This window comes from Salvia hispanica, chromosome 4, assembly GCF_029641045.1.
Source record: "Salvia hispanica isolate PSC_SH4W2 chromosome 4, Shi_PSC_v1, whole genome shotgun sequence".
Taxonomy (NCBI): Eukaryota; Viridiplantae; Streptophyta; class Magnoliopsida; order Lamiales; family Lamiaceae; genus Salvia; species Salvia hispanica.
The window spans coordinates 57,415,341-57,427,791 of NC_142695.1; the positions used below are offsets into that span (position 1 = coordinate 57,415,341).

General features: G+C 37.5%; 1 protein-coding gene and 1 pseudogene across 1 annotated transcript; both read left to right on the forward strand.

Annotated features, from left to right (window-relative positions):
* Positions 1–3,975: 3,975 nt before the first annotated feature.
* LOC148929649 (uncharacterized) lies at positions 3,976–7,291 on the forward strand. Its single transcript, XM_089056972.1, has 4 exons — positions 3,976–4,849; positions 6,143–6,359; positions 6,435–6,747; positions 7,235–7,291. The coding sequence occupies exons 1-4, from the start codon at positions 3,976–3,978 to the stop codon at positions 7,289–7,291; spliced, it is 1,461 nt and encodes a 486-aa protein (XP_088913098.1).
* A 35-nt stretch (positions 7,292–7,326) lies between these two features.
* Positions 7,327–7,977, forward strand: LOC148929650 (secreted RxLR effector protein 161 pseudogene; annotated as a pseudogene).
* The last annotated feature ends 4,474 nt before the right edge of the window (positions 7,978–12,451 follow it).

The window sequence follows — 12,451 nt, forward strand, 5'->3', positions numbered from 1 at the left end:
TGTGTGATTTGGGGGCGAGCATCAACTTGATGCCCCTATCCTTCTTTAGGAAGATGAAAATCAGCACTCTCAAGCCGACAAGAATCACGCTCCAAATGGCCGATAGATCTGTCACCTATCCTGAAGGGATCATAGAAGATGTGTTAGTGCGGGTAAATGACTTTATATTTCCCGTTGATTTTGTCGTGCTTGACATGGAAGAAGATAGGAATATGCCGCTTATCCTTGGTCGACCATTCTTAGCGACGGGGAAAGCATTGATTGATGTTTCAAGGGGAGAGCTTACCCTTCGCATGGGCACTAAACACCATATCTTGTCCATCTACAAGGCCATGGGGAGTCCTAAGGTGGAAGAGCTTGCTATGAAGAAAGAGTGTAAAGTTGTGAACGTTGTACAGGTTCAAAAGGGTCAAAGGGTAAAGCCCAAGGTCGAGAATATTTCCTTACCACAGTGTCTATTTGGCCCATGTGGTGGATCAACTCATTGCAAAGGAAGACAGAGAGAGCCCAAGAAGACGAAGGAAGAGGAATCAGGAATATCGATCACAACGAAGTTAGAGCTCAAATCAAATGATAAATTTGTGAAGAAGACTTGGTGGAAGAAGAGGTTGGCAAGAATGTATCAGCTTGAACATGAAGAAGAAGCCAACATCCCCATTAATGGGGAAGTGAAATGATGAGCTTATTGAAGACGTCGAGCCAACGACGATAACCAAAGGCACTATAGGGGAGGTAACCCCTAGTAGGTAACTTTTAGATTATTTTTGCTTTAGTTTGCCTATCATATAAGTCTCCCTTCTCCACCAACTTTTCAAACTTATTCTTTGCATAGCCTTGAACAAGTTTGGGGGGTGATATGGTGGATAGTGAGCCTTATGAGGTAATTTACTGCTTTATTTTTGTTTCAAATTGATTAGTTGTCTTTTGTTGTTTTTATTTATGTTTTAGGGTAGAGTTGTTTTGATTTTGGTCGTTGTGGAATTGAATTTGAACTTGTTTGAATTCTGGTTTCTTGGGGTAAAGACTAGTTGTTAATGATAAAAAATCCATCCATCTTTTAAGCTATTATGGTCTTTGACTTAAAAGTTTGAGTAATAGGTGCATAAGTAACGAATTGCTTGTTTGCCTTGATTCATGCTATTACCGAGTGAGATTTGAGCCAAAACTTCATTTTTTTGTGTGATTTTATCATATGCTTGTTGTTGTTTCTAGAACTTGCTCCTGATCATATTAAATCTACATAGTGAATGTGAATTTAGGAGATGACGTTAGGCATTCTTTGTTTTCCCCTTCACAAGTGTATATTTTTGTCTTAATCCCTAGTTAACCCTCCTTGCCTAAAAAGTATTCCAATGTCAAATAATTGTTGAGTTACCGTCAAAGTGATAAGCCTACAAACTTGGAAGCACATATGAGGCGTTGTAAAAAAAAAAGAGGAGGTATAAGCTAGACGAAGTCTAGAGGGAAAAAAAAAAAACAATTAATTTGTGGAGGTATAAGCTAGACGAAGTCTAGAAAAGTTTTTGGTTGGGTTTCTAAATAAGTGGGGACCGGATGGGAGGAAGAAGTTTGACAAAGTCTTACTTATCTGAGATTTGTATTGGGAAATGGTGTTTTGTTGGGAGTTGTAGTATGTGGGTATTTGTGCTTCTTATACTTTTCAGCCACTTAAGCCTAAATTTTCCCTACCGTCCAAAGAGCCACGTTACAACATTAATAAGTCCATTCTGATTTTAGATTCACATTCACATTCTAGTTGAGGAGATGTTTGATTTGGAACAAGCCTATGGTAAACACTACTTGTATTTTGATTTGAGAGTATTATTTCTATACATACACTTTTGAGAGTGAGATACACATACACATATCTTGAGAGAAGCATGAATCCAAGGTGATATACGAGTTAGTAGTAAAAGTGCACTTGACGGCTTGACTTGATAGAATTTGTATTGTGATATGCTCTTTTATTCCATACTCTTTGAAACAATAATGATGTCTAAACCCCTTTAAATCCAAGTCTTCTTTTAGTTCTTTTTCTTCATTGCTCGAGGACTAACAATTATTTAAGTTTGGGGGAGTTTCAATCTTCCGATCTGGAGCCTTCAATCTTCAATTCTCTCTCTCCAAGTATTCTTGGGGGTGTGTGTGAGTGATGGAGGCGGAAATTTAGAATAATATGAACCCTAGGCTTTTTCTCTTTAATCTCCCATCAAAAATCGCGTTTTTGGCAAGAAAATACGCCAAAATAATGTACCCAGCCGGGTGGAATTATAAAGAGAAAAATTCACCCGGCCGGGTGGTCATTTTCGGCCCTTTCTGGCCATTTCCCGCATAATTACAGTACCCGGCCGGGTGTAATTTACAGTGTAATAATTCACCCGGCCGGGTGTAAGTTTCAGGATAGCGCAGTGTTCTTGTAATGGCCATAACTTCTTCTACCGAACTCCGATTGAGGCGTGCAAGATACCCACGCGAAGCTCTTTCGAAGACGAAGAGATTGATATGCATTATGGGCTGATTGGACTTCAAAATCTCCAGTAAATATTGTCTCAAAGCAAGGCTGCTGCACATCCACATATTTTGTACCTTTTTCTACACATTCTTAACAATATGGTCAACATACCAACATTATAGAGAAGTAGATATAAACATGTCCAATAATAGACAAAATATGATCAAATTCATATATAACCACCTTCTAAAACCATGTAAAATCCAAGTACGTTAATTATCAAATTTCAAACTTAGTGATTGGGAGATATTTATGAATTCATAAACTATAAGCTTCAATTCTTCAATCTTCATGCATGCAAAGTTAAACTCGTCACTGAATTGATAAGAGACATATATACATATTATATTTTATATATAATCATCACGAATTATATTTAAATTTATTATGTAGATTTTTATGATTATAATTTAGTCAGCCTTCAGTTTACTATTTAGTCTTGATTTTCGTTGAGTTTGAACGCATTCATACATTAAATTTTGTTTATTTGTTGGAAAAAATTTTCGTCATTTAAAATAACCCCAGCCCCATTTCTACGTTATGTAATCATTAATTATTTTTAAAATTCGATTCACACTTGATCACTTTCTTAATTTCATTTTAGAATTGAAACTGTACTGTTTGATCTTTGCTATTTAAAGCGTTGGAGTTGATACAATGGAGTATCCCACAAATACAAATCACTTCCATTCCATACATCAGTAAAGAGAGTATGATTTCCGATAAAACAATAGTAATCAAATTTGTTCTGCTTCTTTTTTTGTGTGTTTGTTTCAGGAGATGCAGAAGTGAGACGCAGAATGGAGGTCCCGGGTGGCAGCGGCAACGACAACAATTGTTGGATATTTTAGTGTAATTGGATTAACTTGATTGATCGGTTAATATTATGATGATACATCATTTAAGTATGGAGGTGCAGAGTGCACGCTTATTTGAATTCATTGTGATGTTAGGGGCGAAGCCCCTAAACAGATGAACGGGGGTTCGGGGGCAGCGCCCCCGGGTAGCGGGGTCCAAGGGGCGGCAGCCCCTGGCGGGGTCCAAGGGGCAGAGCCCCTGGCTGGGGTCCAGGTCAGCTTGGAAATTTTTTATTTCCGACAAAGTTACTGTATCGGAAATTCATCCGAAAATATAATTTTCGAAAGTCGAAGGACTAAATTGCAATTCTGGAAACCTTTGAAATTCGGTTATTTTCGGTTGATTCCCAACAGATGCACTGTTTCGTCAACAGCTGCATCGGTTCATCCTTTTCAAAATCCGATCAAATCTTCTGGTTCAGATCTCTCGAACATACATAAGAACGTTCTGTAATCTCTGAATTTTATCCGATCAAACTTTTTGGTTGAACCCCGAAATTGATTTGATCTGAAAGTGTTAAACACGACTTTCAGATATCCGGTTTTTGTTTCTCTGTTTTATATCTCCCTAACAAAGATCAAATCAATATGTCGAACAAAGAAACGATGAATGAAGGAGCGAAAGGTTTCGCAAAGTTAGATAAGTTTGCTGGCCAGGACTTTAGACGCTGGCAAAAGAAGATGCATTTCATGCTGACAAATCTCAAGGTGGTGTACGTTCTGAGTACTCCCATGCCCGAGGCTGTTGATAATGAAACTCTGGAACAGACGAGGAGGCGGATGAAGTGGGAGAACGATGACTACATATGTCGTGGTCACATCTTAAACGGTATGTCTGATTCCCTCTTTGATGTGTATCAAAATGTAGAGTCTGCTAAAGAATTGTGGGATTCTCTCGAAGCCAAGTATATGGCAGAAGATGCCTCTAGCAAGAAATTTCTTGTTGGTAACTTTATCAACTATAAAATGGTTGATTCGAGGCCTGTTATGGAACAATACAATGAATTGTTGAGGATATTGGGACAGTTTTCTCAATATGATATGAAGATGGATGAATCTATTTCTGTTTCTAGTATTATCGATAAATTGCCACCTTCTTGGAAGGATTTTAAAAATAATCTGAAACACAAGAAGGAGGAACTGAACTTGGTCGAACTCAGAAGTGATTTCCAAATTGAACAGTCCATACGTGATATGAAAAAGAGTTCTGGTGGTAATACTAAAAATGTGGTCGGTTCTTCTGTGAACATGGTGGAAGAGGGTGAATCCTCAAAGGCTGGTAAAGAGAAACGTAAGTTTCAAGGGAAACGGAAGTTTCAAGGTTATAACAGTAAGGATGGGAATAAGAAGCCCAAACTGACTTGCTGGAAGTGTGGCAAATCCGGGCACTTCAAGAAGGATTGTAAGTCTGGAAAGGGTGGAGGAAAAGGTAAAAACGAGGCTGGTCAAAATGGATCCAAGGATCCGGAAAAGCAATCAGGTTCGTTTTTTGTACCTAATGATCATTCGGTTGAGAATTATTATGCATCAATAATCTCTGAAGCATTTTATGTGCAGGATGATGATATCTCATGGTGGATTGATTCGGGTGCAACATGTCACGTATGCAAGGATCGTCAATGGTTCAAGGACTTTAAACCAATTGAAGATGGATCTTCCTTGAAGATGGGCAATGTTGCGACTGAACCAATCAAAGGAATAGGATCTGTTAGCCTAGTATTTACCTCTGGAAATTCGTTGTTGTTAGAAAATGTTATGTATGTACCTGGAATTCGTAAAAACTTAGTTTCTGGTATTGTATTGAACAGTTGTGGCTATAAACAAGTATTAGAAAGTGATAAATACATTCTGTCAAAGCATGGTAATTTTATTGGCTTTGGTTATCTTTGTGGCATGTTTAGGTTAAATCTAGATGTCTCGTTTGTGAAGAATTCTGTTTGCATGACCTCTTCAAATATTGGTAACCATGTTAGTAAATCAGAATTGTGGCATGCTAGACTTGGACATGTTCATTATAAGAGATTAAAAGATATGTCGAAAATGAGTTTGATACCTGCTTTCGAGTTGAATAATGAAAAGTGTAAAACTTGCATGTTAACTAAAATAACTAGACAACCTTTCAATAAGAATGTAAATAAAGAAACTAAGGTATTAGAACTTATACATAGTGACTTGTGTGATTTTCATTCGACTCCATCACTTGGTAATAAAAAGTATGTAGTTACTTTTATTGATGATGCTACTAGATTTTGCCATGTCTATCTATGTCATTCAAAAGATGAAGCTCTTGATAAATTTAAAATCTTTAAGGAAAGTGTAGAGCTTTATCATGGTGTGAAGATTAAAACTCTTCGCACTGATAGGGGAGGTGAGTATTATGATCCAGCGTATTTTGAATCGACTGGTATAGTACATCAAACGACTGCTCCATATACACCACAACAAAATGGTGTAGCTGAAAGAAAGAATAGAACGTTGAAAGAAATGATTAATTCAATGTTGTGTTATTCTGGCCTTAGTGAAGGATTTTGGGGTGAGGCTATGTTAACAGCCTGTTATTTGTTGAATAGAGTTCCTAACAAAAGGAACAAGATTACCCCTTATGAACTTTGGCATAAGAAACCTCCAAAATTGAGTTATCTTAGAGTTTGGGGTTGTCGAGCAGTGGTAAGACTAACTGACCCTAAAATGAAAACCATAGGTCAAAGAGGCATAGATTGTGTATTTCTGGGGTATTCAGAAAATTCTGTTTGTTATAGGTTCTATGTATTAGAACCTAATGACTACGTATCTGTGCATTCTATTATTGAATCAAGGGATGCTGATTTTGGCAATGAGGATAGATTCACGTCTACACCTAAACCTGGAGGCATGAATGCAAGGTCTAGTAACTCTGATGATGTATCTGGAAAAGTGATGGATACACCTCCTGAGGCTAGGAGAAGTAGTAGAGCAAGAAAAGCTAAGTCTTTTGGAAATGATTTCCAATTGTACTTACTTGAAGGATCAAGAAATGAAATTAATTTTCAATATCAATACTGCTTTACTATTGGTGATGATCCAAGGACCTACAAAGAAGCTATAGCTTCAAGAGATTCTGCATTTTGGAAAGAGGCAATCCAAGAGGAGATGGATTCTATAATCCAAAATGGTACTTGGATACTGACGGATTTGCCACCCGGTTGTGAAGCTTTAAATAGCAAATGGATCTTCAAAACGAAGATGAAGGTGGATGGAAGCATAGACAAGTATAAAGCCAGATTGGTTATCCAAGGCTTTAGACAAAGGGAAGGCATTGACTACTTTGATACCTATGCTCCTGTTGCTAGAATTTCCACAATTAGATTATTGTTAGCTCTTGCTGCTATGCATAATCTTGTAATTCACCAAATGGATGTTAAGACTGCCTTCTTGAATGGTGAATTAAAGGAAGAGATTTATATCAAACAACCAGAAGGCTTTGTCATGCCTGGTAATGAACATAAGGTTTGTAAGTTGGTAAAATCTCTTTATGGACTAAAGCAAGCCCCCAAACAATGGCATCAGAAGTTTGATGACGTAGTATTGTCTAATGGTTTTGTATTAAACCAAGCAGACAAGTGTGTATATAGCAAATTTGATGCTACCGGTAAAGGGGTTATCATTTGCCTATATGTGGATGACATGTTGATCTTCGGTACTGACCAAGATCAAGTTGATAAAACAAAAGCATTTTTGTCATCTAAGTTTGAGATGAAAGACATGGGGAAGGCTGATGTGATTCTTGGAATTAAGATCACACATGGAGAACAAGGAATTTCCATTTCTCAATCACATTACATTGAGAAGATTTTGGAGAAATTTAACTTCAAAGATTGTTCTCCAGTTAAGACTCCTTTTGATCCTAGTGCAAAGCTTGTACCTAATAAAGGAGTTGTTGTGAATCAGCTTGAATATTCAAAGGCTATTGGATCACTAATGTATGCTATGATTAGTACCAGACCTGATATAGCCTTTGCAGTTGGAAAGTTGAGTCGTTATACTCATAATCCAAGTCTAATCCATTGGCAAGCCATGAATCGAGTATTTAAGTACTTAAAAGGAACAATGGATTATAGGTTGTCTTACTCTGGATTTCCTTCTGTTCTTGAAGGTTATTCGGATGCAAGTTGGATCACCAATATGGAAGATCATTCTTCCACAAGTGGTTGGGTTTTCCGTCTTGGAGGTGGTGCTATATGTTGGGCATCAAAGAAACAAACTTGTATCACGAATTCAACAATGGAATCAGAGTTTGTGGCATTAGCAGCAGCTGGTAAAGAAGCTGAATGGCTAAGAAATTTAATATATGAAATTCCATTGTGGCCTAAACCGATATCACCTATATCTATCAGATGTGATAGTGCAGCTACCTTGGCTAAGGCATATAGTCAAGTGTATAATGGAAAGTCTAGACACTTAGGTGTTAGACATAGTATGATTCGTGAACTTATTATGGATGGTGTGATATCTGTGGAGTTTGTAAGAACTCATGACAACTTAGCCGATCATTTAACCAAAGGGTTAAGTAGAGATCTTGTGTACAAATCGGCTATAGGGATGGGATTAAAGTCCACCCCAAATCTTTGATATTAAGATACCCAATTCCCATTTAGTATGATACTAGATGCAGAATTCAATGTGGAAGACTTAATATTTGAAGATTGGAACACATTTGAAAATCGTCCCAAGGTATGTGTTCGGACCTACAAGTTAAGGAGGTTGAATATATATATTCTTAATAGTTCTTTTGAAAAATTGCAAATGTAGGTGCAAGAATAAAGGAGCTACCTATATAAGCATGAAGTTAGCCGCTTCAAGAAACTGGGACTTGGTTTCGACGTGTTTATGAAGGATAAGGACATAGGCTAGTAAAATATAGTGTCAAGATAGAACATATTCGTATGTAAGCTTTTGTGTACATTATCTTCGTGTATTCAATGTGAGTTCCCAGGGTTCAATCCTTAGAGATACCCGGGGTATTCGAATATTTGGAATGTGTAATGTACTAATATGGAATTCAATCGTTACGATATTTCATTTATGCAAAAGTTTGAATGTTTGAGATGACTTGTTTTAGCTAATCAAGGATTGCACTAAAATAGGGGAGGATTGTTGGATATTTTAGTGTAATTGGATTAACTTGATTGATCGGTTAATATTATGATGATACATCATTTAAGTATGGAGGTGCGGAGTGCACGCTTATTTGAATTCATTGTGATGTTAGGGGCGAAGCCCCTGAACAGATGAACGGGGGTCCGGGGGCAGCACCCCCGGGTAGCGGGGTCCAAGGGGCGGCAGCCCCTGGCGGGGTCCAAGGGGCAGAGCCCCTGGCTGGGGTCCAGGCCAGCTTGGAAATTTTTTATTTCCGACAAAGTTACTGTATCGGAAATTCATCCGAAAATATAATTTTCGAAAGTCGAAGGACTAAATTGCAATTCTGGAAACCTTTGAAATTCGGTTATTTTCGGTTGATTCCCAACAGATGCACTGTTTCGTCAACAGCTGCATCGGTTCATCCTTTTCAAAATCCGATCAAATCTTCTGGTTCAGATCTCTCGAACATACATAAGAACGTTCTGTAATCTCTGAATTTTATCCGATCAAACTTTTTGGTTGAATCCCGAAATTGATTTGATCTGAAAGTGTTAAACACGACTTTTAGATATCCGGTTTTTGTTTCTCTGTTTTATATCTCCCTAACAACAATGAGGAGTAGAGAGAGGCCGGGCTCGTGTGTGGAAGCCCGATTTTTTTTTTAATTATGTACTTTTTTTTTATTTATGTAACTTTTTTTATTTAAATGAAATGAATGCATTTTCCCGTATATGTCTCTAAATTTAATTCCGTAATTTATAGTAAATTTAATTGCGTAAATGTAGTTGTTTTTAAATTATTTTTATTGCGGCTAGCCTATTTGAGTAAAATGATGATGTGACAGGTGGATTTTTAGTGCTGCTGACGTGGCACAGAGAGAGAGAGTGGCTAGCCTGTGGCTGGCTTGCCATAGGCCAGCCACTCTCTCTCTCTCTCTGCCACGTCAGCAGCACTAAAAATCCACCCGTCACATCAGATTAGGACAGCCATAGGCTAGCCACTCTCTCTCTCTGCCACGTCAGCAGCTCTAAAAATCCACCTACCACATCAGATTAGGACAGCCATAGGCCAGCCGCAATAAAAATAATTCAAAAAATACTATATTTACGAAATCAAAATTACGTAATTAAATATACGACACATATGCGAGAAAATTCATTAATGGTGTGGCCGGACAAGAATCCCTGCCTGATTGCCGCCGTGCACTTTTGAATTGGGGTGTGGCCGGGTCTGCCAGCCGCATCGTGCCTGAAGCGGAAATACATATATCGACGCTCCAAAGCATCAACGATACGCATAAATAACTCCCTGTGCATTCTAAAACGCCGCCTGAACATGGTTGCGGGAAACCGCGGGTTCTTGCAAAGTAGTCGTCATATAGCCACTGATGTGCAGCGGCGTGATCCCGATCAATCACTGCTCGGCGGTGGACAACTGGTGGAGGGCGAGTTATTGCCGGCTGTTCCACTCTTCGCATGTACCGCTCCATCTCGCGGTTCATGTAGACCTCCATCTGCCGTTCGTACTCCTCAGCATCCCAACCACTACCACTACTGCTACCACCCGCGTCACTCATCGCTCGATGATGCTCTTGTACAGAAATTTAAAGAGAGAGAAAACTCGTTAAAACAAGTGGTGCAAATAAAAATGAAATTAAAATCGCGTTTATATAGGTTTTCAAAAAAATTTAAAAAAAAAAAACGAAAAAGGGCGCTGGCCGATCGGCACGCTACAATGGCGGCCAGCGCATCAGCCAGCGCCAGCTGACCGGCCAGCCCAGGGAGATTTTCTCACCGATTTGGCGTTGGTCGATCGCAATGGTTCGGCTAGCCGATTGGCTAGCGACGCAAATCGGCTAGTCGATCGGCTAGCCGCCATTATGGATGCTCTTAATTGAAGTTTTCCATAAGCAAATGCAAGAATATAATAATAATTTACATAGCTGAAGATTTGAATCTATTTCGCAAGACCTCACACTAGATAATGAATATGAGCTGGGAAAAGAGACAGAATATTCTAATTTTTTATGCTGCAATAGCATATTCAATTTTTGTCCATAGCAATAATTAAATAAATTAACATCTACCAAAACCTAGTGCATTAAACTTATACCAAAACATGGACTAACCTTGATTACAAAAATCAAAGCGCAATTGTGAAAAAGTGTGAGATTCTTCTAAATTCGGATTTTGCTTATTCTGCTTTTGAATTTGAAAATTTAAGAATTTTATCTATGAGGCAAAACCATCCAAAAAGAAAAAAATAATAATTGCTTCCAAAATTATATATTAATAAAATAAAGGTGAAAGGCCTTTAGTAATAGTAGTGGTAAGAAACGGAGGATGATAAATATAACTGGGCTTCAAATGGGCGTAATATTGGGCCTTATAATTTAAAATGGGCTATGAACAAAAAAACTTGGCAAAAACCATAATGCAGTACTGGCAGCCTGTGACAGACACACATCACCTGGCTGGGAAGGATCTGCTGATAAAAATACACATTTTTTTATTATTATTTCAAGATTTATTGTTATTTTCAGTTTTGGATTACTATTTTTTGGATATAATTCACACCCCATGTATCACATTCCGAACGCATTGGGTCAGGGTGACTCAAAAATCTAAATTATACTCCCTCCGTTCCGTTCCATAGTAGTAGAGTCATTTTGCTATTTTGGTACGTTCCATAGTAGTAGAGTCATTTTCTTTTTTGGTAAAAGTCAACACATTTCTTCACACCTACTTTACTCTCTCTTACTTTATTCTCTCTACATCTCTCTACCTTTTACATTTCCTACTTTATCTTCATTTATTTAACTCACCTAACCAACTTTTTCTTAATCTCCGTGTCGAAAAGAAATGTCTCCACTACTATGGAACGGATGGAGTAATTGGTTGCACTTTAAAGAGGAGTACTGTCTAGCTAATTGAACAGCGCTTTTTCGTCATTTACCAATTGATTGTTACAATTAATTAATTAGTCCAAACTAAGAGTATACAATTTTTAGAAATTTCAATGTATTAGTGTATATAATAAAAATATAGTCAAACATCGTTATGCTATTTTCATATTTGTTTATGGAACATAGCATGGCCACATATATATTTTATCCTGTTTCTATTTTGCAAGTATTGAAAAGTTAATTTATCTCTTCATTTAGTGCTGAAGTAATTTACAGGAACCATGTACGTTATTATGGGATGGGATCCGCTTACCGTGCAAAATGCCACCGCAAGGGATGTGCTGTGGTGATCCAAGTCATTCATTTGTAAAATGAAAAAAAAAATACTCCCTCCGTCCCCGAATAAGAGTTACTAATTTCAATTTTGGTCCGTCCCCAATTAAGAGTTGAACTTCACTTTTACTATAAATGGTAAGTAGGTCTCACATTCTACTAACTCATTTCACTCACATTTTATTGTAAAACCAATATAAAAAAGTGGGTCTCACATTCCACTAACTTTTTCAACAAACTTTTCTTTACATTTTTTAAAATCTGTGCCCGATCAAAGTGCTATTCCTAATGGAGGACGGAGGGAGTAATATAATTAAATAAAATTAATCAATAGTGTAGATCACCACAACATTCCTGTGGCATTTTGCACAGCTGGGGATCCCAGCCAACGTTATTATATAGTGTGTGGGTTGAATCAGTCAAACACATCAATCACTTTTAATTGTAATTATTGAAGAACTTTTTTCATCAATTATTAGTGACTTTTGTTATTATTGCAGAATTTCTGTCCCAATTTCTAATTATTTGTGACTTGGAGGAGAAATTTCTAATTAATTGAATTATGCTTCGTCATAATTTAATACTCCTCCGTCCCACAAAAGATATCACACTTTCCTTTTTAGCTTGTCCCACAAAAGATGTCATATTTTCCTTTTTAGAAAAAGTTCTCTCTCACATAAATATAAAAATTATATTTACTCTCTCCATTTAACACACCAAACAAAA

What these genes read in the sequence shown, in the direction of transcription:
- LOC148929649 (XM_089056972.1), top strand. Translation starts at nt 3,976, where the DNA reads ATGAATGAAGGAGCGAAAGGTTTCGCAAAGTTAGATAAGTTTGCTGGC. An exon ending in GGATCCGGAAAAGCAATCAG is followed by an intron (nt 4,850 to 6,142) that starts GTTCGTTTTTTG and finishes TCTATGTATTAG; the next exon opens with AACCTAATGACTACGTATCT. An exon ending in TTTGGAAATGATTTCCAATT is followed by an intron (nt 6,360 to 6,434) that starts GTACTTACTTGA and finishes TGATGATCCAAG; the next exon opens with GACCTACAAAGAAGCTATAG.